The sequence below is a fragment of the Lactuca serriola genome, chromosome 2 (genome assembly GCF_051521515.1).
Source record: "Lactuca serriola cultivar US96UC23 chromosome 2, Lser_US96UC23_V15, whole genome shotgun sequence".
In the NCBI taxonomy this organism is placed as follows: Eukaryota; Viridiplantae; Streptophyta; class Magnoliopsida; order Asterales; family Asteraceae; genus Lactuca; species Lactuca serriola.
This window is the reverse complement of record NC_136409.1, coordinates 139,128,206-139,152,611: the sequence shown is the minus strand read 5'-3', so window position 1 is coordinate 139,152,611 and position 24,406 is coordinate 139,128,206. Positions and strand designations below refer to the sequence as shown.

At 37.2% G+C, this 24,406-nt stretch overlaps 1 protein-coding gene across 1 annotated transcript; it reads left to right on the top strand.

The window, feature by feature from the left end:
- Nucleotides 1-15,325: 15,325 nt before the first annotated feature.
- On the top strand, nucleotides 15,326-16,773 carry LOC145086864 (uncharacterized). Its single transcript, XM_079024703.1, has 2 exons — nucleotides 15,326-16,163; nucleotides 16,273-16,773. The coding sequence occupies exons 1-2, from the start codon at nucleotides 15,477-15,479 to the stop codon at nucleotides 16,378-16,380; spliced, it is 795 nt and encodes a 264-aa protein (XP_078880829.1). The 5' UTR covers nucleotides 15,326-15,476; the 3' UTR covers nucleotides 16,381-16,773.
- The last annotated feature ends 7,633 nt before the right edge of the window (nucleotides 16,774-24,406 follow it).

The following is a 24,406-nucleotide window of genomic DNA, read 5'->3' as shown; positions in this document are numbered from 1 at the left end:
TGAAAAAATTAATAAAAAAATATAATAAATAAAAATAAAGTTAATATCGTATTAAAGGAATAAATATTTTATGATTTCTCGCCTGAACCATACTCAAGTTGTTGTTGGAAAATACACTATCGATAACATCTTTAAGAGTCAAAGAAGATGTATCCAACACATGAACAACTCCAATAAATCTGTCCTTTACAATCCCAAGTCTATCAACATATCTCAAAACTATAGTCATTTGCTTCTTACCAAATAAGGTAAATTTCAAAATTATGGCCCTTTGGTTGACAAGGTCCTTTAATCAGATTTGCCCTTGTTTCATCAATTTGATTAGGATTATAAGATGAAATCTTTGGCCTCTCCCCGGGTCGAAAGGAAGATCATTCAAATCAAAAGATTATGGCACTTTCGGTTTTTGAGTATGTTCATTAGATTGTGGTTTTGGAATAGGCTCATTAGATTGTGGTTCTTGTGGTTTTGGCATAGGTGGATTAGGTTGTGGAACTTATGTACTTTCATTAGCCCTATTTTTTTTAAGTTCCTTCACCATTGTTGTCTCCAACATCTAATTGTCTTTTGAAAAATTTATTAATAACAACCTACAATCAAAATTTATTAACAATCAACTATAATTCTATAACTTGATTTTAATTTTCAACAAAATATAGCAACCTACAATCAAATTATCAAAATATATGAACTATAAACTTGATTTCAAATTTCAACAACAAATAATCACTAACTATTGACCCTAAGTCCCTAATTTAACAATCCTAATTCGCCGACAAAAGAAGGATGGGCAGCAGCAAGTCGCAGGGAGGGTATCAAATTCGTTAGTCGTAAGTCGGAAGTCATGATACTGGAAAGTGTCGATTAATTGATTGGATTTGTGGTATTGGAGACTTGACAATTGGGCTTAACAAGTTTGGAGTTTTGGACTACTTCATGGACTAGTTCTTAATTGGATTTACCATTTAGAAAAAACCTAAAAAAAATTAGGATATCCCAAATTATTTATGGGATTTAAATGCAATATAAACAAAAATTTTCAGAAAAATTTATACTATTAAATTTTTTTAGGGGTCTCCTGTGATACCCATGGTTCTTAATTGCATTAGCCTATGAAACCCCATAAGGGTAGTGTTTGGAGGGTAATGATTTTTGTATGTTGATGTGTTTGTGTTTTGGTTGGATGGTGGTGTGTTTGGGGGTTGCTCCATTTTTTTAAATGAAAGTAAGAATGTTGAGAATGCAAAGTGTTGTTTGAAATTGTTATATGTAAAACTATGCGATTATGTTTGTATTTATAGATATATTGGTTAGAAAAAAAATTAAATCCAACGATCATTCCAACATTCACATTGCCACATCACCTTCATTAGAGGTTTTTACACCAACTACGCCCCTTAACCCAACACCCCCCCGGGGGGGGGGGGTATTCATCCGCTTGAATAGGCCTCTACGTCATCACAACATACATGTTGTTATAGGTAACCAGTTGGCCTAAGACCATAAGGAATGGTCCACAAGATTCTTACCACCACCTCAACATCACATCAACTTCACTACATCCTTACCCATCTTGGAAAATACCCATCACTCCACATCATTACTTTTATATAAATAGAATAAACAATATATAACAGAGATAGAGAGATTAATAAGATATAGATTGTGTAGGTCCGTCGTTCTATTCACTTCACTACATAACCATATTGTCCCTAGGCTGCAGGAAGTGGTCTACGCTTGAAGACTAAAGATGTGCCACCTCACACAATACCATTCCACATCACCCAAAATATCAACTCAATAACCATTAGAAATGGTGTTTACTAATTGAGGAGAAGTGAGGAAAGGAGGGAAAGAGAGAATCTAGAGGAGAAGAAGAGAGAGATATAGATCCTTTGTAATGTCCTATAAGTGGATTTATGCCACTATTCATTCACAAGACATAAGAAATGATGTTCACTCGCTTCTCACCCATGCCACATCATCTTATGGAGGGTCTTACACAACCACTCCATATAGCCTTACTAACCTTGGAGATGATGTTTACTATAATTTGGCGTTGCTACATCCTCACGTGTAAGACCTTATAGCCTTAAGTATCTATAACAATTCAAATACGAGAACTTTGTCTATTTAACCTTAGGCCATTGGGTATGGGATGGAAATTTGTGTGTAAGGATCTAGCTGGAGGGCTTGTTCACGCGTGAAAACCGCCCCCAACAAGAATAAATGTGATGTAGATTGATGCTGGTCATGGACGTTCACGGGCCACCCGATTATGTGACAACCCGAAACTTTCACCCTATACAATTGATCCGTTAATCAATATTAAACTAGAATTTATCATCTTTTAGCTAAATTGTAGGTCCATATGAGTACTTTAAACTTTAGTATAACCTAGAAATGAGTCTTAAGGAAGATTAGAAAGTGTGTAGCATCACAAAATCGAGCTGTATGCCCCTTCTTGCCACAACTTTTGCACAACATCTCGCGGCACTGCCCATGATGATGAAAATTACACTTGTCGCATTGAGGAAGGGTACCAGCATACCTACCGGCAGGTGCTTGAGTAGTGGGGGTAGCAGTAGGAGTAGTAACAACGTGGACTGCCACTGTTTGTTGTTTCTTGGAGGATCCTTGCGAACTCTGACCCTTTCGCTTGCTCCAGAATTTCTTTTTATTCTCACCACTCTCCTTTGCTGGTTCAGGAGTGGCTGTCGTTGCATCAAGATCAACTCCATGATCTATGAGGGTTTGCGTTAGGCACTTGGCGCTATCAAAAGTGTTTGGCCTAGCAGCCAAGACATTCCCTTGAGTTGGGGGCGACAATCCCCAAATGTATCTCTCTATTTTCTTGCTTTTCGGGGTGACCATTCCCGGGCAAAGAAGTGCTAGGTCTTCAAACCTAAAAGTGTAGGCAGCAATATCAGAACCCTTCATCTTTAGGTTCCAGAGTTCATGCTCCAGTTTCTGCATTTCGCCCCGCGGGCAGTACTCAGCAAGAATGAGCTCTTTCAAGCTCTCCCAACCTATAGCATTTTCTACTGGTAGGGTTAGGGATTTGACCCGACTATTACACCAGGTCAATGATTTGTTGGTGAAAGTGCAGGCGGCAAATTTCACCTTGTTGACTTTCGAACAGGAACATATTTTGAAGATGGACTCGGTTTTCTCGAACCATCGAGTCAAGGCAATGACACCTCCAGTGTCGTATGTGATAACCCGAAACTTTCAACCTGTACAATTGATCCGTTAATCAATATTAAACTCGAATTTATCATCTTTTAGCTAAATTGTGGGTCCATATGAGTGCTTTAGACTTAGTATAACCTAGAAATGAGTCTTAAGGAAGATTAGAAAGTGTGTAGCATCACAAAATCGAGCTGTATGCCCCTTCTTGCCACAGCTTTTGCACTACATCTCGTGGCACTACCCATGATGATGAAAATTACACTTGTCACACTGAGGAAGGGTACCAACATACCTACCGGCAGGTGCTTGAGTAGTGGGGGTAGCAGTAGGAGTAGTAACAACGTGGACTGCCACTGTATGTTGTTTCTTGGAGGACCCTTGCGAACTCTAACCCTTTCGCTTGTTCCAGAATTTCTTTTTATTCTCACCACTCTCCTTTGCTGGTTCAGGAGTGGCTATCGTTGCATCAAGATCAACTCCATGATCTATGAGGGTCTGCGCCAGGCACTTGGCGCTATCAAAAGTGTTTGGCCTAGCAGCCAAGACATTCCCTTGAGTTGGGGGCGTCAATACCCAAATGTATCTCTCTATTTTCTTGCTTTCCGGGGTGACCATTCCCGAGCAAAGAAGTGCTAGGTCTTCAAACCTATAAGTGTAGGCAGCAATATCGGAACCCTTCAACTTTAGGTTCCAGAGTTCATGCTCTAGTTTCTGCATTTCGCCCCGCGGGCAGTACTCAGCAAGCATGAGCTCTTTCAAGATCTCCAAACCCATAGCATTTGCTATTGGTAGGGTTAGGGATTTGACCCGACTATTCCACTAGGTCAATGCTTTGTTGGTGAACGTGCAGGCGACAAATTTCACCTTGTTGGCTTCCGAACAGGAACAAATTTTGAAGATGGACTCGATTTTCTCGAACCATCGAGTCAAGGCAATGACACCTCCAGTGTTGTCGAAAGATGTGGGTTTTGCGTTCATGAAGTCTTTATAGGAACACTCCTTCTGGTGTCCCTGACCACCTTCCTGATTTTGGGGATGGGTACCACCTCCTGGCCCGCCAGAACCACCGGGGTTCATCTGTGACATTGCAGCAGCCATAGAGGCAGTAACAACTGCCTAGAACATAGCGGGATCGAATTGGGGAGGTGGTGGTGGAGGATTGTTGTTCTTTGAGCCGGGTCTTTTCTTTGGAGGCATCTCGTTCTAAAATGATCTGGAAGGAGAGGATGGTAAGTCCACTGAATTGAATCAAGAGATATGAAACAAGATGTATCTCTATATGATAGATAAAGTGTTCTACTAAGCGATAATCAGGAAGAAGCTACTAAAGCAGGTAAACTATCGCTAGGAAAGAATGAGTAGCAACACTTGGAATGAATTTCTACAATGTATCCTGCTCTGACTAAAATACTCCTATAGTATTTAATGTTGAAGGTTTTGTTCCATCGATTTCTTTTGGGTAGGAAATATTTGGTAAGTTTTAGGCCTGCTGCACACCACAGTCACTCCCAAGCACATGTTGGTCATGTCTCGAATGAATATAGTTGATCAGGCTATATTAACCCTAGACATGATTACATAACTGCCCAGGTTTAACCGCAGTGTCCAACATCCAATTACTTTTGTTTTGTTCTACTCGAAGTTACTATTTCTGGTATATAGGTATACTTGTATACTTCTTGCAAAATACTTGTATTTTAAAGTATACTTTTAGTTCAGAGCACTTCGGCCCCTTAGTGTTTATAGTTGTATACCATGTAAGGTTTGGTATACTTAGTTCACTATAAACAATGGCACTGATACCAATTTGTCACACCCCCGAACCGTCAGAAATACAACGGCGGAAACGTCCGGGGGCGGGTGACGTCATGCATAGTATCACAACAATCGTAACATGGCAATCAAAGTAAACATAACCATTACATTACAATATTAATATTTACATCTGTTTGGAAATGTAGTTTGTACATAACATTATATAACAAAAGATAAAGACGAGGCTCCAAAAATGCTCTGTCTTCTCCAAAAGCTGGTAAGGTACCTGTCTATCGTTGCCCTGAGAATACAAGCGGTTTTGAAAACTATGCAATTATGATTAGAAAACATCCCTTATGCTCTGTATATTACAAAAGGGATAATTATCTAAATGCTTGATAGAAAATCGTTGTAATTGCATCAGTTTTTAAGTTATGAAAACATTTATGTTTAGCCTGTATTCCCCCCCCCCACTAAAAACATGGAAAAACTCGGATAGGTGTAGGGGTATGAACTCACAATTTATCGTAGGATCCGAATGTTCGATTGGTTATGAGCGTCGAGTGTCAACCGATGTTTTGTACGCGTGTGGACCCTATTAACATATATCGCACATATATGTATTAGATTGAGTATTCCATGACAAACCATGATGGAAAACCACCCTAAAGACTTGGAATCACTAGAACTAAGTGTTATATGCCCCATACTTAGTGATATTTACAAGATTAAGGCCAAATATGAGCATTAGAGTGGGTGTATGGCCATAAAGGTGAGTGTGCGGCCGTACAGAGAGTGTGTGCGGCCGTACACAAGAGTGTGCGGCTGTACACTCCTTGTTTGAGCCCGAAATGTCGATTTTTGAGGTGTTTCAAGTTCCAAACCAAGTTTTAATTTGAATAGGGGGCCAAACTCTCACTTTGGATGGTATTTGAGTGTGTGCGACCACCTTATGAAGGTGTGCGGCCAATTGTATAGGGTGAAACTTTCCTGATGTCTTTCCCGAAGAGCTTCCGGGAATTCCTCCTGAGCGTCAAGTCGAGTTTCGCATCGACTTAATCCCCGGAGCTACCCCCATAGCTAAGTCCCCATATCGCCTAGCGCCAGCAGAAATGAAAGAGTTGTCCAGCCAGCTCAATGAGCTGCTCAACAACGGATTCATCAGACCGAGTTCCTCACCCTGGGGAGCCCCGGTTGTATTTGTGAAAAAGAAGGATGGATCTTTTCGGATGTGCATTGACTACCGCGAACTGAACAAGCTCACCATCAAAAACCGATATCCTCTTCCTCGGATCGACGACCTTTTCGACCAACTTCAAGGAGCCAACTATTTCTCCAAGATAGACCTCAGATCAGGGTACCATCAGCTACGAGTCCACGAGGGTGATGTTCCTAAAACAGCATTTCGGACTCGATATGGTCACTACAAATTTGTGGTAATGCCCTTCGGTCTAACCAACGCACCGGAAGTGTTCATGGACCTGATGAACCGGGTGTGTTGTCCTTTCCTGGACAAGTTTGTTATCGTGTTCATAGACGATATACTTGTCTATTCCAGAAGCAAAGGAGATCACAAACGACACTTGAGATTAGTGTTGGAAACTCTAAGAACAGAAAAGCTATACGCGAAATTCTCCAAGTGTGAATCCTGGATTCGGCAAGTAACTTTCTTGGGTCACGTGGTGAGCGAGGAAGGCATACACGTGGATCCATCCAAAATCAAAGCGATAGAGAATTGGTCAGCACCGAAGACACCCACGGAAATCCATCAATTCTTGGGTCTTGCTGGCTATTATCGTAGATTCATCCAGAATTGCCAAACCCCTAACCACTCTGACTCAGAAAGGTGTACCCTTTTATTGGAGTGAAAAGCAAGACACTGCATTCCAAACATTGAAGCGAGCCTTGTGTAGCGCACCTATCCTGTCTCTGCCCGAAGGGACGAAGGACTTCGTTGTCTATTGCAATGCATCCAACCAGGGCTTAGGCTGTGTGCTTATGAAACGAGGAAAGGTTATTGCTTATGCCTCGAGACAGCTGAAAGCACATGAAGTCAATTATACAACTCACGACCTGGAGTTGGGAGCAGTGGTCTTCGCATTGAAGATTTGGAGACACTACCTCTATGGAAAAAAGTGCATGATCTTCACTGACCATAAAAGCCTACAACACATCTTCGATCAAAAAGACTTAAACATGAGACAACGACGATGGGTAGAACTACTCTGTGATTATGATTGTGAAATATGCTACCATCCCGGCAAGGCCAATGAGGTTGCAGATGCCCTCAGCCGAAAAGAGTACTCAGGTCGCAATGTGAAAGAACTTACCATGACCATCCATTCCCATCTATCCGAAAAAATTAGAGAAGCTCAGTTGGAAGCCCTGAGACCAGAAAATGTGGCGGAGGAAGCCTTGAGAGGAATGGAAAAGAACTTAGAGATCAAGGGAGACGGAGTCTACTATTTCATGGATCGGATCTGGACCCCAAAGTTCGGTGGTTTCAGAGGGGTCGTCATGAACGAAGCTCACAAAACTAGATACTCCATCCACCCATGATCGGATAAGATGTACCATGATCTCAAGAAGTTATATTGGTGGCCAAACATGAAAGCAGAAATCGCTACCTTCGTGGGCAAGTGTCTGACTTGTGCCAAGGTGAAGGTCGAATATCAGAAGCCCTCAGGTCTACTTCATCAGCCGGAAATACCTGAATGGAAGTGGGAGAGGATTACCATGGATTTCATTACCAAATTACCCAAATCTCCGAGTGGGTACGACACCATATCTGGGTAATAGTCGATCGGTTGACGAAATCCGCTCACTTCCTACCAATCAAAGAAACTTTCAAGATGAAAAGACTCACACGAATCTATGTCCAAGAGATAGTTCGACTGCACGATGTGCCTAAATCCATTATCTCCGATCGAGATAGCAGGTTTACTTCGAGGTTTTGGCAGTCCCTACAAAAAGCACTTGGAACTAAGCTGGATATGAGTACAACTTATCATCCCCAGATAGATGGACAGAGTGAGAGAACCATCCAGACCTTGGAAGACATGTTGAGAGCATGTGTCATCGACTTCAGTAAATCGTGGGACTCCCATTTGCCCTTGGTTGAATTCTCCTACAACAATAGTTATCATACCAGTATCAAGGCTGCGCCTTTTGAAGCCCTCTATGGCCGCAAGTGCAGATCCCCTCTGTGATGGGTTGAGGTGGGCGACACACAGCTAGCCAAGGGCAAGTCCCTGATAACACTCTCACTGGTCCAGAAATCATCCGCGGAACCACCGAAAAGATTATACAAATCCGGGAACGACTAAAAGCTTCACGATATCGACAAAAGAGCTACGCCGATAAACGACGAAAACCCTTGGAATTCCAAGTCGGAGACTATGTTCTGCTGAAGGTCTCGCCCTGGAAAGGCATGATACACTTTGGAAAACGTGGAAAGCTAAATCCGAGGTACATTGGACCATTCGAAATCCTTGCTAGGATTGGTCTCGTAGCCTACAAACTTCGTTTACCGCATGAACTCAGTAAACATTCATCCCGTCTTCCACATCTCGAATCTTAAGAAATGCCTATCTGACGAAACCCTTGTGATCCCTCTTGACAAGATCGAAATCAATGAAAACCTGAACTTCGTGGAAGAACCAATCGAAATCATGGACCGAGAGGTCAAACGAATGAAACAGAGCCGCATCCCGATAGTGAAGGTTCGCTGGAATGCCAAGCGGGGACCTGAATTCACTTGGGAGCGTGAGGATTCAATGAAACAGAAGTACCCTCATCTTTTCCAAATCCATGATTTGTATCCATATTCTTGAATTTCACGACGAAATTCCTTCTAATGGGGGGATGATGTGACAACCCGAAACTTTCACCCTGTACAATTGATCCGTTAATCAATATTAAACTCGAATTTATCATATTTTAGCTAAATTGTGGGTCCATATAAGTGCTTTAGACTTAGTATAACCTATAAGCGAGTCTTAAGGAATATTAGAAAGTGTGTAGCATCACAAAATCAAGCCAATCACACCAAAGTAGGTGTGTGCGGCCGCACACCCGAGTGTGCAGCCAGCCAGCCGCACACCCAGCCACACACACACCCAGCCACACACTTGACCCTATATAGAGGAGAGGACCCCCTTTCATTCACTTTTTCTTCTTTGGCTGCACACTACACACACACACACACACACACACACACTCTCTCTCTCTCTCTCTCTAATTTCTCTCTCTAAAAATCTCATCCAAGAACACTCTAAGGGCCTCAAAATTGTGATTAACACCACCATCTAGCTTGTTGTACAGGTAAAACACCAAAATCTAGGCCTAAAACTATGCATGTTCTTTGTGTTCTTCATCCTTTGAAGGAGTGCGGCCGCACACCTTCATAAGGTGGCCGCACACACTCAAATACCCTCCAAACTGAGAGTTTGCCCCCCTATTAAAATTAAAACTTGGTTTGGAACTTGAAACACCTAAAAAATCGACATTTCGGGCTCAAACAAGGAGTGTACGGACGCACACTCCTGTGTGCAGCCGCACACACAGTTTGGCCGCACACCCTGGCTGCACACTCACCTTTATGGCCATACACCCACTCTAATGCTCATATTTGGCCTTAATCTTGTAAAGATCACTAAGTATGGGGCATAGAACACTTAGTTCTAGTGATTCCAAGTCTTTAGGGTGGTTTTCCATCATGGTTTGTCATGGAATACTCAATCTAATACATATATGTTAATAGGGTCCACACGCGTACAAAACATCGGTTGACACTCGACGCTCATAACCAATCGAACATTCGGATCCTACGATAAATTGTGAGTTCATACCCTACACCTTTCCGAGAAACATGTTTTCGGGGGGGGGGGGGGGATACAAGCTAAACATAAAGGTTTTCATAACTTAAAAACTGATGCAATTACAACGATTTTCTATCAAGCATTTAGATACAATTATCCCTTTTGTAATATGCGGAGCATAAGGGATGTTTTCTAAACATAATTTCATAGTTTTCAAAATCATACATGAACGTAACAAACCATTCAAACTATAATGGGTATAGTTTGGGATTTCATTATCAGTCTTACAGATTCAAACTTCATACAAAGTCAAACATATATACTATGTCAGATTTAGTTTATCCATTACTACGAATACAAAACTAGAGTATCATGCTAAATAATTATTTTTATGTATAATTATTTATACTCTACACCGTTACAAACGATTTCGAACTCGAGAACAACCGAACAACACGTAAACTAGTTAATACAGGATTGTGAGACTTATCTTCGTTATGCCCCTCGGGGTACCAATAAATCCTCTCCGGTAGTATAACCAGAGTCTCCTGGAGGGAGAGCGTGAAATTTGTGAATAGATCTATTCGGGACCGACAATCCCACACCTGAACTGTTAGCTACAGTTAGGCGGGCACGCCTGGGGTGACAAATTTTGTAATCGTGCAACGCCTGAAGAAACGTCAAGGAGGTCATCAGTCATATTAGTATGGTTATACGACTCACAATAAGTATAAACTAATCATAGTTTACGTGATTTCTTTCTTCTATAGTTTTATTTTAAGTAATAAAACTACTATACATACTGGATGGTATTCCAGGGTTTTCGAACAGAACATACATTATGTACTGGTGGTAGCCAGGGTTTTCAAACAGAATGTACTTTTCATACAGAAACCAACAAACATGTTAGAAAATATTGGATTTTCTTGGTAAGCATGCATACGTATTTCAGAACTTGATAACAATGGTTTTCGATATAATTGACACTTTACTTATAATGGAAAGAAACTATTTATACAAACTCAGTGACTAGTTTTCAATACAAAAACTTGCTTATGAACTCACCATCTTTATGCTGATACGTTTTCAAAACCGCTTGTATTCTCAGGGCAACGATAGACAGGTACCTTACCAGCTTTTGGAGAAGACGGAACATTTTTGGAGTCTCGTCTTTATCTTTTGTTATATAATGTTATGTACAAACTACGTTTCCAAACAGATGTAAATATTAATATTGTAATGTAATGGTTATGTTTACTTTGATTGCTATGTAACGATTGTTATGATACTATGCATGATGTCACCCGCCCCCGGACGTTTCCGCCGTTGTATTTCTGACGGTTCGGGGGTGTGACAGATTAGTTTATTCGATTTTTGACCGTTTGGGCATTCCTTTTGACAGTTTAGCATTAATTATTATTTTTTTAAAAAATTAAAACTTCACCTATATATACAAACACACAATACACATCAAATATCTCACAACAAATACACTCAACAATAACAATATGAATAGTTTTTTGGGTGTCATTTCTTCTTCTTCATCCAATGATGATTCCGATGATGATGAGTTGATCATGCACACGTTGTTGTCCGCGACACATGACATTGTGCTTCAGAGAGGCGAAAGTTCAAATGTCAATAAGAAACGTAGAAAGTCGATCAACCGGGATAGTATTGCGACAAACGGACTTTTGGTATGTGATTACTTTACCACTGATAGTTTATACGACCTATCGAAATTTGAAGATCGTTGTCGTATTAGAAGAAATTTATTCGTACGTATAGCTAGAGATTTGGAAAACAATTATGAGTTTTTTCAATTGAGATGAGATGCTATAGAGGTAAACATGGTTTTACTACATTTCAAAAATGCACAACAACACTTTGACAATTGGCATACGGCATAGCCGCAGATGCTTCAGATGAATATTTGAAAATGTTTGTGAGGATCAGTCGAGAATGCACATATCTTTTTTGTGAGTATGTTATAAAGCTTTACGGTGACATATACTTGTGAAATCTGACTAGAAGTGATGTCGAACAGTTGTATGCCGCACATCAGGATAAACATGGATTTGCAGGAATGCTTGGTAACCTTGATTGTACACATTGGGTGTGGGAAAATTGTCCCAATGTATGGTGATGTCAATTCACACGAGGTGATCATGGCGTGCCAACTGTTATACTAGAAACAGTTGTTTCACATGACCTATGGTTTTGGAATGCATTTTTTGCTATGATGGGGTCAAACAACAACCTAAGTGTGCATGGAGCATGTTCATTATCTAACAACATTTTGCGAGGTAAAGCACCACACATGCCATACATTGTAAATGGACATGAATACAATTATGAATATTACCTTGGTGATGGGCTATATCCAGAGTAAGACACATTTGTCAAGTCATACTCATATCTGACCGATGAAAAACGAAAATTGTTCAAGTTAGCACAAGAATCTACAAGAAAGGATATGGAGCGGACGTTTGGAGTCCTCAAAGAGAAGTGACGCATAATCAAACATCCAGCACAAGCATGCGATAAAGCAAAATTGATGAAGGTGATGAAAGCGTGTGTTATTTTACATAACAAGATAATAGAAGAAGAGGGTATAACTATTTGTACACATACTCCAAACGATAACTCAATCCACATATAGTAATACAAGTCGGCAACCCAACATAATTTACAAGGCTTTTGGAAATGCAAAATAGTGAAACACATCACAATCTACGTCAAGATTTGACTGAGCACATATGATAGCGACAATTCGAAGAGCACAATGACAATGACGAGAGGAGGATGAGGACGAGGGTGATGAGAACGAGGCCGATATTGAGGAAAACGATGACGACGATTAGTATTTTTTTTTCAATGTTTTATTAATGTTATTTTTTTTATTAGTAAAATGTATGTTGAATTTTAAAAATATTATTTTTATTTAATTTAATGTTTTTTTTAAATTTATTTATAAAATATTTATGTATATTTAATAATTGTGTTTTTTATTTAATATAATGTTAAAAAAGAAAAGATAAATAATATGAAATTATAACCATTACTAATGGCTAGTGAACATCTAATAGAGGTGACGTTACCTTTAGATGACATCACTTTTCTACCGAAGGTGATCATGCCTGATAGCTTTATAAGTCAAACCGAGTCTGTTTTTTGAAACCACAAATCTAACATACTCCTAAACTGCTCCTTAAATCCACCTATGTTCACGACGGGACTTGAATCCTTAACCTCAAAAAGGGAAGTCAATACAAATAGTTTACGGAACAACAATACAAACAGCTAACGGAATACGTTAACGAGTATATTTCTTTTTCTTTTTTCTATTCTTTTTTGTATAAAATCTTATATTATAATATATCCCAATTTTATCTCCCTTTATTGATTTTCTAGTTGTGCAACTGTCATTCGCAAAACCGTTCAGGTCCTTTTCATGGTAAAGAAGATTCAAGATTTTGGAACTGAAGTCAAGGGACGACATAGGCTCACATGTTTTAGTTATGGATTTTCTGGGGATTGCTTATTTAAAGCATTTTTTTTTTTTGGTAAAACTGATTATTATTTGGTACCAAGCTAATAAATGTTTTTTTTAAATGTTTGATAAATTAAACTTATATATAAAACTACAAAAATTAAAAGGGTACGATGGTAAACCGGTATGTACGTTGAATTGCTTGTCATGTAAAAGAAAAACGAGACCACAATCCATATGTTTTTTAGAATTAAAATAGCGGTAAAAAGAATTAATTGATTTCTAAGTATATTAGGTACGTTCAAATACGTAAGAAGGCAACAACTCACAAAAAAAAAAATGCTTATTTAAGTCCATAAACAATTTTCATTTTATTCCAAAAACCTTCAAAACATCTTATAAATTAGTAGTACCAAAACGCAAAACAACCGCTTAGCCTAGTTTTGTTTACATTCGTGGTTGGTTGGCTATGAACCCATGAGGCTAAAAACGTGTAGATCCGAGGACCACTTCTATGTATAGTATTTCGCCACCAGCCTGTAACTTAGAAAAATGCATGAATCATATCATATTTTGTCTCTATTAATATACACTTGCGTAGACAATCTCCCAAAGTCTTCCATGTTCTTTGGAGTCACAATTCATGTTCATAACAAATTCACTATTGATTCTTATATGTTATCTATGTTCCTAGATACTTGTCAAGTTATAAAAAGTTAAGAATCTATAATTAACTAAAATTTGATTTTCGAGTCTATGCATGGTCTTCCTGTAAAAAGAAACATTATAATTTACCTTATTCTTATTCATATTGGTTGTCAAACCTCTTGAAAGAGACCTCTAATGGTGGGGTTTACCCTATATATTATATTATTATACGTGGATGGTACCATCTCACCAAACTATTGGAGGGCCACACAACATGTGAAGTAGAATTCTACTTGGTTTGTGTTGGACAACCTTCCAAGAACACAAAGTTGAAATAATCTTTTATTTAAATCAACAACATATATTATTTTAATAATATATATATGACTGTGTTCAGCTAAATTAGACGGTAGTTGGAATCTGTAGTTTTTATTTGTAAGAAAATATTCAGCAAAAATAGCTATTAACTTTTAAAGCCGTAAAAATACATAAAAACCAAAAATAAAAAAAAAGTAAAAGTTTTTATTGCCGAACAAAACTTTTTTTTTCTTAAAAGCTAAATGTTAAAAGACTTCCAAAAAGTTTTCAAAAGTTTCATACCAAACATGTTTGGAATTTATACTTTATTGTAGTGATTTTGTGACTGAACAATTTTTATTTGGTTTTAGGTGGGATGGGTTATTTGGTTATATGGTGTAAATAATTTCTTGTAAATATTGAATGAATAAATTCAAATACAAAATAAATAAATATGTTTTTCTTGTATACTATTACATAAAAAATATGGTTCTTATTTCTAACAAACAAATATTATTTAACACAAGAGTGATATGGATAATTTAGTTTGGTTTTGTTCAACATTTGAAACTGTAAACCAAATCTTTCAGCTTGAATTGCTTTTAGTTCCTGTTAGCCAAAACCAAAATCCAAAATGATTTATTTTAAATTAGTTTATTGTTACATTTTACGATTGTTTCTGTAATTCCCTATAACAGTGTGTATTCATCTTTGGTGCCTGTCATTTCTTGCCAAATAATAAAATCTTCAAATAGTAACTAGATTTTCGTATACTTTTAACAACTCAATAAAAAATCCCGACAAAAGAATCTTCACGAGCACTCTTATTCTTTAATCCAATCCAATAAAAAGAATATATAATGATGTCTATACTTATCCATACTAACAATAGAATAATCAAAAAATATATGACAGATACAGAATAGTAAGCAAATTTTTGAAAGCATACACGAAAATATCTAAAAGAACCTATAAGACAATATTGGAATCAATTTAGTTCACATCATGTGGGGCCTATAGGACCAACCCCTAATTTGACAAGTATTAGAATGAATTCCACGAATAAAAATCCCAATTTTTCTTGCACAATATTCATACAAGACACCATTAGAGGTGGCTTGTTCCAAGTGAATTTCCTCACTAAACTCCACAGGAAGCCACTTCAATAATCAACCATAATAATTCACTAGAACTCTTTAAAACCCAACTTTTTTCCTGCCTCTTTTCTTCACTCAAACCAAAAATATCTCAACTTTAAAGCAAAAAAAAAAATGGATCTTGAAGATGAAGGGTGGGTGAACATCAACATACCATATGATGGACTTCTTGAAGTTCATGATGATGTTTTTTCTAGAAAGTACGTGAGGAGTCCCAAGAATCCTTTCAGAATGGATTACTTCAATTCCTCACGAAAATCCCAAGAATTCGTCGACTCGTCTTCAGAAGAAGAAGAATCAAGATTACAAAAACAATTGATTCCTCTCCAAATTCAAATGAAAGATCATCAAGTTGTTGATCATCGTGAAGAGGAGGTAAAAGAGATCACCAAACTTCCAATTCTGATTGACAACGAGCTCAAAGAAGCTCCAGAAGCGGATCTTGATCCGATCTTCCAAGTTTTCTTTAAAAAAGAAAACGAATTTGTCGAAATGAAACTAGATTCTCCAAGATCAGGATCTCGGAGAATCATGTTACCTTATACTGAAACAGACGTGTTTCAGTATGAGGATGAAAGTGATGATCATATGTTCAATGGATCATCACCATCAAAAGTTGTGCTTGATGAGGTTGATAAGGTGACCAAGGAAGAAAGCAATCTTTGGAAATGGGGTTTGAATGGGATTGGTGCTTTTTTCTCTCTTGGTATGGCTGCTGCCACCATTTGCATAATCCTTTTTGGAAATGGCCAAAGGCACAAACAACAAAAGTTCAGGATCCAAATCTACTCTGATGACAAGGTTTGATATTATTTCTTGCTTATATTCTTGAATTTCTATATAATAAAACCATTGATCATCAAAAAGATAATTATACTTACAAATTGTGTATATATGAACGGATTTGTAGAGGATAAAGCAAGTGGTTCATCAAGCAAATGAGGCAATGTCAGCAGTGAGAGGAGTCCCTTTGACCACAGCCCATATCACATACGGGGGATATTATGAAGGTCTTTAGTGTAAAATTAGCATCTAATTATTACGAAATCTTGATATTATTTACTTTATGAATTATTGTATTTGATTTTTATTGCAACCTAATAATCGTTGTTACGAAAATGACAAGAATATTAACTATACTTTGCAAGAATGGCCAATGATGGGCAAATGGAAATGTAAATGCAAAATGTTATTCTTGCAAAGTGTTGTGTTCTTTTTGTATTTTCGAAAAATGATGATTTGTTTGCGGTAAAAGTCGAATAAAGGTTCAGAAAGTCTATAACTCTATTCTAAATCAAGTATTTAGCTTATTATTATTAGACGTAATGGTCTGCGAACTTTCATATATATATTTTTTGTGTATATGTTTATAGAACGTTCAGTTATGTGAATAAAATGTATATATTTGGCATCTTTTGTATAAATGTTATGATTGCTTGACAGTGCAACACATTATATCTTATTAGTCTTAAAACGTTATTAAATTTAAACCACTTAATAATCAATACATATTTTATTACTTTATAATTAAGCTTGTATTGTTAAGTCATTGAATATTTGAATATGTATATGTGATCTCTAGTGATAAAGTTGGGCATAATAGGCCGGTTAAGTGAGAATACAGCACATTTATCCATTAAGAACTCATTTTTATGGGTGTTACCTTTTTCTCACATTTTTTTTTTTATTAATTATGTTTTAAAAATTGTAATTAATTATTTATGAATTTATTTTATAATATATCTTAATTAAATAATTATTTTTTATTTAGTATGTGATTAACATATTAAAAAATATATTTATAGATTCAACTTTATAATTTTTTTATAAGATTAAGTGAGATTTCTAACATTCATCTAGTAAAATTTGTCACATATTAAAAGTTATAAGTGTTTTTTTTCTTAATATGAATATTATAAAAGGTAGCTTGGAGCTAGCAAAAATGAACAATACAAACTAGTTTATAAGTAGATTATGTGTTGACATATTCTAATTCATACTAGTCTTACTATTTTTATTACAAACCAATTAAAAGAAAATAAAACCACAGAGTGAAAAAACTGATTTTTTCTTTAAGGTTTGTCACCAAGTAACAACACATTCTGGTAGGTTCATAGCACCTATATCAAGCAAACCAAATCCAAAATCAAGCAACAAAATCTGGTGATGACATAAGCGTCCACCCAATCGAACATACCCAAAATGTTATCAAAGTCTGGATTTACCTTATCAATCCACACAACATGACTTCACAACTGAGAAGTCAAAGAACACTCGAAGAAAAGATGATCCATATCTTCAACAACATCTTGAAAAAACTGTCATAAGACCGAATCCACCTCAATACCCCACATATCCAGATTACTTCTCGTTAGGACATGATTCAACCCAAATCTTTAAGCAAACACATTAATCGTAATCGACACAAATTTGTTGCACCGCATAGCATAAGTACTACTTGACAATGTTGCTAGGTCGAGATGTAGCCTAGTAGAGCTAAACGAGAAGACACCAGACCCCTCCAAATCCCAATCTCTACACATTAAGCTTAGCCACAAGGTGTACCGAATCTAGAAAAATCATAAGTTTCTCCAACTATTCTTCCTCGTTCCCACCACAAATTACCATATTCCATGCTATGTGTCACCCCTTCAAGGACCAATAATAACTAACAAAAGAATTCTGATTAGCAGCCAATGCAAACAGCCTCGAGAATCATGACTCGAACATATAATTACTGCACCAAACATCTAAACATAATCTAATGTCTATGCCATCTCCCACCTTTCTTTTAATGGATGATAAAGGCAACAACCCCCGACTGTTTAGATTTAACACCGTTTTTATAATACTAGGCCAAACACCACCTTTGTACTCATGAATTCTAGACCCCACAAACCACCATCATCACCATTAAAAATCTTAATAAGTCTAACCCATAGATGGTTAGACCGATTAAGAAACCTCCATCTCTACTTATAGAGCAAATCCTGATTTAAAGCACTAAGTCTTCCTACCACGAGACCTCCATACTCATTTTTGTTAAGAAAAAAGGTTTCACTTAATCTGATGAAGCTTCCTATCTTGATCCTCCATACCCTAAAAAAATCACGACCTACATGATTTAGGTTTCCTAACAATCGTAACCGGTAATATAAGAAGGGATATGTAAAAAATCCCTAAGCTCCCTCTCCCCCCCCCCCCCCCCTAAAAATCGCCTTATTTGCATAAAAAAATTAGACGTCATCGATTGGGGTTCACCAACTAGGATCCCTCTAAATATCGATTGTTTCTCAACATTCTCCATAAAAAATTGAACTCCCTATATGACAATAATAAACAAGAGCGGAGACAACATGTATCCATGTCTCAATCCTCGTTACACATGGAATTCCTTAGTATGGATATCATTCAACACCACAAAACATCTAGCTGAAGCAAGACAACCATGGATCGACTTCCTCCATAATGACTCGAACCCAATAAACCCCAATATACAATCCAAGTAATGACGTGATAAGGAATTGCAAGCCTTCTCAAAGTCGACTTTAAATAACATCATCTTTGATTTTCTTCTCTTCACCTAACTAATGACCTCATTCACTTTCAACAAGCTATTAAGGATTTGAAGCCCCTTAATAAAAGTTGACTGCTCCGGGCTCATTAAATCATCTACCACCTTGGCAGACATGTTATATATATATATATATATATATATATATATATATATATATATATATATATATATATATATATTAACCATGCGGTGCGGTGCGGTTTGAACTATGGTTTTGTAACTATAAACTGAAAACTACATCACATAATGCAGTTTACAAAAACTACAAACCACAAACCGCATCGCGAACGTTGAAAACCACATTATGCGTAGCGGTTTGATGCACAACCTTAATTATTACAATAATAATGTACTTCTTTTTACAAATGATTAATAGTTTGTAAGCATTTGAACATACATGAGACAACTTTGACATGTTAGCCTTTAAGCTAATAGTTCATAGATTTGTGTTGTTAAACACAAAAGAACCTTACGCAACCTATTTGTAGGAGTGAAAGATAACTATAGCAGTAAATTTCTAGAAATGTTTGGTTTTACTCTCATGAGTCATGCACTTCTTAAAGCATGATTTCACCAAATGGTGTTATTTGCATCCAAAGTGTTAGGATAAGATACCTAATAGAACGTCAATTGAAGGTTTGAGAGTTGAATTCAATTCATGGAAAATAGGCTAAAAATCCCGAGCCAACGGATTCCAATTTCTAGCTTCCAGGTCCAACTTTAGAAGCTTAAAGACTGAAACCCGAAGCCCAACATTTGTGATGTATTACTGTTTGGGGCGATTGTGGCTATTTTAAGTTATTTATAGATACTTTGTCGAATGGTTAAAAAAATTTAGCTAAAAGAAATAGACTGAAATACTACATGGTTAAACAGTGACACAGTATACCAATAGTTAACAACCTCATATCAATTTATTTATAAAGAATTAGATTTTATTTATATTTCTTGTAATATTATTTACCAAACTATTAGAAAAAGACGAGAAGGGTAAACTCATCTCATTTGACTCATCAAAAAGTTAATTCATTTTGAGCCCGTTACCAAACCAAATCGGTTCATTTTGTCAAGTTTGAAGCAACAAGCCACACACGATCATCACAACTTATTAGTCGGCACCAATAAAACGAATAATAAAAATACTTTAATAAGAGAGACAACACTCAATTAAAATATAAATATAAGGTAAACATAATACAATGATTTTAATTTTAATTTTTTCGAACCCCCCCCCCCCCCCACACACACACACCCTTGAACTCTATCTCCTTTACGCTATACGTATGTTGAAGGTCATCACTAGCCCAATGGAGCTTAGCCTAATAGAGTTTATAACTTTATTAAAAAGATCTTATAATGTTCTATAATGATCTAGAAGAATCTAGAACATCATGGAGCCTATGGAATATTCTAGAACATACACGAAGACTCAAGAATATTAAGAATGAGATGGAAGACCCTAGAATGTTATGGAACATTCTGGAAGACCGTGGAAGACACAAGAACATCCTAGACTAATCCAGGACATTATAGAACATTCTAGAAACATATACAAACTTGTAATAGATATAGAATATGGTAGATAGTTCTAGAATAGTCATGAATGTATGTAGATCTGGAAACTTCCTATAGGGAGGTGGAAACACCTATAAATTAGTGTGGAGCTCATTTGATCCAAACAATCCCAACATCCTTGTAACATCCGAAAAATCAAGGGTAAAAATGTCATTTTTATTATAATCAAAACATTAGAGTAACTTCATCCAAACATTGAAAAGCATTTCAAAATAAAATAATTATCTAAGTTCATTCCCAAAATCACATATTGCGAAAAACACGGGTGCATGTGCAGCGATCAAGCCAGACCCTTCCCTTTCGAACCAGAAGTACCTGAAACCATAAACCACAACTCTAAGCACAAAGCTTAGTGAGTTCCCCAAATACAACATACCAAACATATCAAACGAGCCATACATATCATACATATCCAATTGACCAATAAAAGTGCTACGTGCCAACCATAGTCTTGCTATTATGCCACGAGTCGCCTCGTGGTCTTCCTTGCCAGGCTGGGGGCCAAAACCATGGGTATTACAAACAAGTGCCACGAGCCACCTCCGGGTCTTCCATGCAAGCAACAAAAAAACAACTAGCATACAATCTACACTACTTAACTAATTAATTGCCAGAGTTCAAACTTTGGTCTTGCATATAGTTTGCCAGGAGCTGCCTCCTGGTCTTCCTACAATACATAAACCAAATGGGCCGACATTGGTGTCTTCGACCCATAGAATGGTGATAAGACACACCTCGAATGCAGAAGCTCACTGAAAGAAATCCCTAGCTGCTGCCCTGACGACTCCTCCGGGCTATTAATACCAAAATAACACCCAATTAGCAATTGGGTTCCAAACTATGATCCATAATCCATACTTGGGGTAAAATGACCATTTTACCCCTGCACCAACACGAACCAAAACTGAGGCCCAAAACCAAAACCAAAAGGCCCAAAACTACAAGATCCATAAAAGCCCACTAATGGCCCAATTTTCCAAATTGGGCCCAAACCCATATGGGCCTTTTATCCTAAAGCCCAATAATTCCTTAGCCAACAATAAATCTCAGTCAGCCCAAAAGGCGCAAAGCAACAAAGTGGCCCAAGGATGCAAAGCCCAAAACGTAACAACCCAAAACCCATCTAAAAGACGAACGTGAGGCGTATGCTAGGCGTACTCGACAAATTCTAGATCACGACCGAAAGAAGGTACGCTGGGTGTACCATCAGTTATACGGGAATAATAGGAACTTCTCCAAAACTCAAAACATGTCTTAATCCTTTAATTTCTCACATCAAAACCTCATAAGACCTTCAAACTAATCTCTTAATGCATAAAGTCGGCACCTTTATGCATTTACATGAATCAATGAGACCCAACAACCAACTTAATCCATTAAGACCCAACATAATCCAACTAGAACATGCATGGGCCATTCTTAAACATCAAGCAAAAATTTTTATGAACTAAAAACATCAGAAGAGGCAAGATCTAACACTCCAAGCTCCTGGAGTGACTCAAACTCACAAGGAGAACTTAACATACCATACAAACCCTTAATCTTGCCCCAAACTCAAACTAGCATAAGGAGAAGTCAAGATGCAAACTTTACACCTTGAATGAATTGGAAATGAAGCCAAAAGTCTGGATCTAAGAGTCTTCCTTTGAACCATAAGCTAGCACCAAGCACCCTTTTCTTGAAAATGAGCAAGAACACACCAAAATGCACACTTAGATCTCTCAATCACTCAAAATGAGATTAAGGTTTATGAAATGAGGCTAGAAGGCAATGGAGGCAATGGATGCTGAGAAATGAAAGAGCTTTAGGCTCATAAAGATGTTTAAATAGTGCCCAACCCTAACAATTAGGGTTTGGCACTCTGACCATTACGTTGGGTGTACCCCCAGCTTACGTTGGGCGTACTTACCCATGCACGTGCCTTAAGCCATGCACGTATGGGACTGATAGACAAGCATTTTCCATTAAGGGCTATTTCTGCCAAAATCTTCAAACTGCCATAACTTCCTCATCTTAGGCCCGTTTCAAACGAACCTTATATCCAAAGAAAGGTGGTGAGAAGCCCTACACTTCTAAAAACACACCCAAGCCTTAAAACTTCCAAAACAAACCCAAAATCCATAAAAGATCGAATTATCAAATTACGATTATACCCTGGGCCTCTAAAGACACCATCGAGCACTCGGATCACTTAAACCATAATACCCATATCCGAAAAGAGCCAAATTCCTTCTTTTCCAAGGACCTAAGCCTCATGATGACTGATGGTTGGGCCGCATCCCTAGACAAAGAAGCAAATCCGAAACCGAGTGTTACAATACAAGAATCCAAGAAACAGTTAAAGTAAGAAAAATGTAGTAGTCTCTCAAAGTGTAAGTTCTTCTTAAGTGGTCTTAATAAAAGTATTATTGTTTCCCACATAAAGAGTCGTACTCAAAAACTTATTCTAGCACATGAGACAAATAATATGGTTTTGGTATCCATTTATAGGTGTCCACTCTTACCCACCGCTTCCTTGATTAGTGGAGGGTCATTAGCTGAACGGGTTTGATATGACAAATTAATTCTCATTAATAAGTATAATGCGATTAAAAAGTAACTAAACTTTTTAAAAAAAATCCCACTCTTAGTTACTTTAGAAAAATGTGAATTTGTATGCTTATCCATGAAATTGCACATTACACTTTATAAGTCGTTAGTGGAGCATATGTGGTTAGCCGACACACTAATGGGGGACTAATAAAGGGTGGTAGTTGTTATCTCGAAAATTATCGTTGATTAATGGAGCACATATGACTAACTCACACATTAAAACAAGATGATAAATGACATCGAGAGTACGAAACTAATTTGCATGGTTATTCACATCTCGTTTGTGATCCTCGACATCCCAGTCACAAAAGTGAGAGCATAATATGAGATTAAACATGTCATTGATTAGATCAATGAATCTCAAAAGATTTAGGAGTTTCATAAGATTGAAATTGGTAAAAGCCTTACCTTCCTAAAATAGATTCAAATTTGATTACGTCATCCCTCTTCAAAGTTCGAATTAAAAATATGGATCCTAGTCTTAATTTAAATTTATGGGTTAATAATTAAGGATTAAAATCAACTAACTTGAATTTTCTTTTCTCCTATTATAGATGTCAAGTCAAGACGACAATGGTCTTCTTAATTCTTTTGGAAATGGTTTTCCTCTACCATCTGAAGATAATCTTTCACATTATGATCAAGGTGAAAGTATGTTCCCTTCTTCGAGTAATGATGGAAATGGACATCATGCTTATATAAATCTTCATCCTCACTACAAGAAAAAGGCCTTTTACGAAGCTCATTGTGAGTCGTAAAACGCTCAGACGACGCGCAAATGCGCGTCAAGGAAGGCCATGTCATAACGAGAGACGACATGCTTTTGCGCGTCGTCTATAAACGACGCGCATTTATGACACACAATGCGTATCATTAAAACCACTGTCAAGAAATGCCATGTCATAAATGAAGATGACACACATTTTTGCGTATCGTAATTTTTATTTTTTTTAAAGAAAATTATTTATAGATTTACTAATTTTCAAATTAAATTTGCATTTCATGTCTCATAATAGAAAATAAAATACCATATACAAAAAATACAATCTATTGCACAAAAATTAATGTCATACAAAATACAAAATAAAATACAAATAAGAAAGATAATTCATTGCACTAAAATGTCAAATACAAATAATCATCGCTAACTATATAACCTAATACTACATTGCTATTAAGGGACATCATCATAACTCACTGAAGGTCTTGGAACAATGTTCTCATCATCAACTCTTACACCAACCTTGCTTTAGTAGATGACTTTCACAAAATCAAAATTGAAATAGATGCTGCCCGGGCC

Excerpts from the sequence above, each read along its gene's own strand:
- LOC145086864 (XM_079024703.1), top strand. The coding sequence starts at position 15,477 with ATGGATCTTGAAGATGAAGGGTGGGTGAACATCAACATACCATATGAT. Across the intron at positions 16,164-16,272 it reads AAATCTACTCTGATGACAAG|AGGATAAAGCAAGTGGTTCA; the intron begins GTTTGATATTAT and ends ACGGATTTGTAG.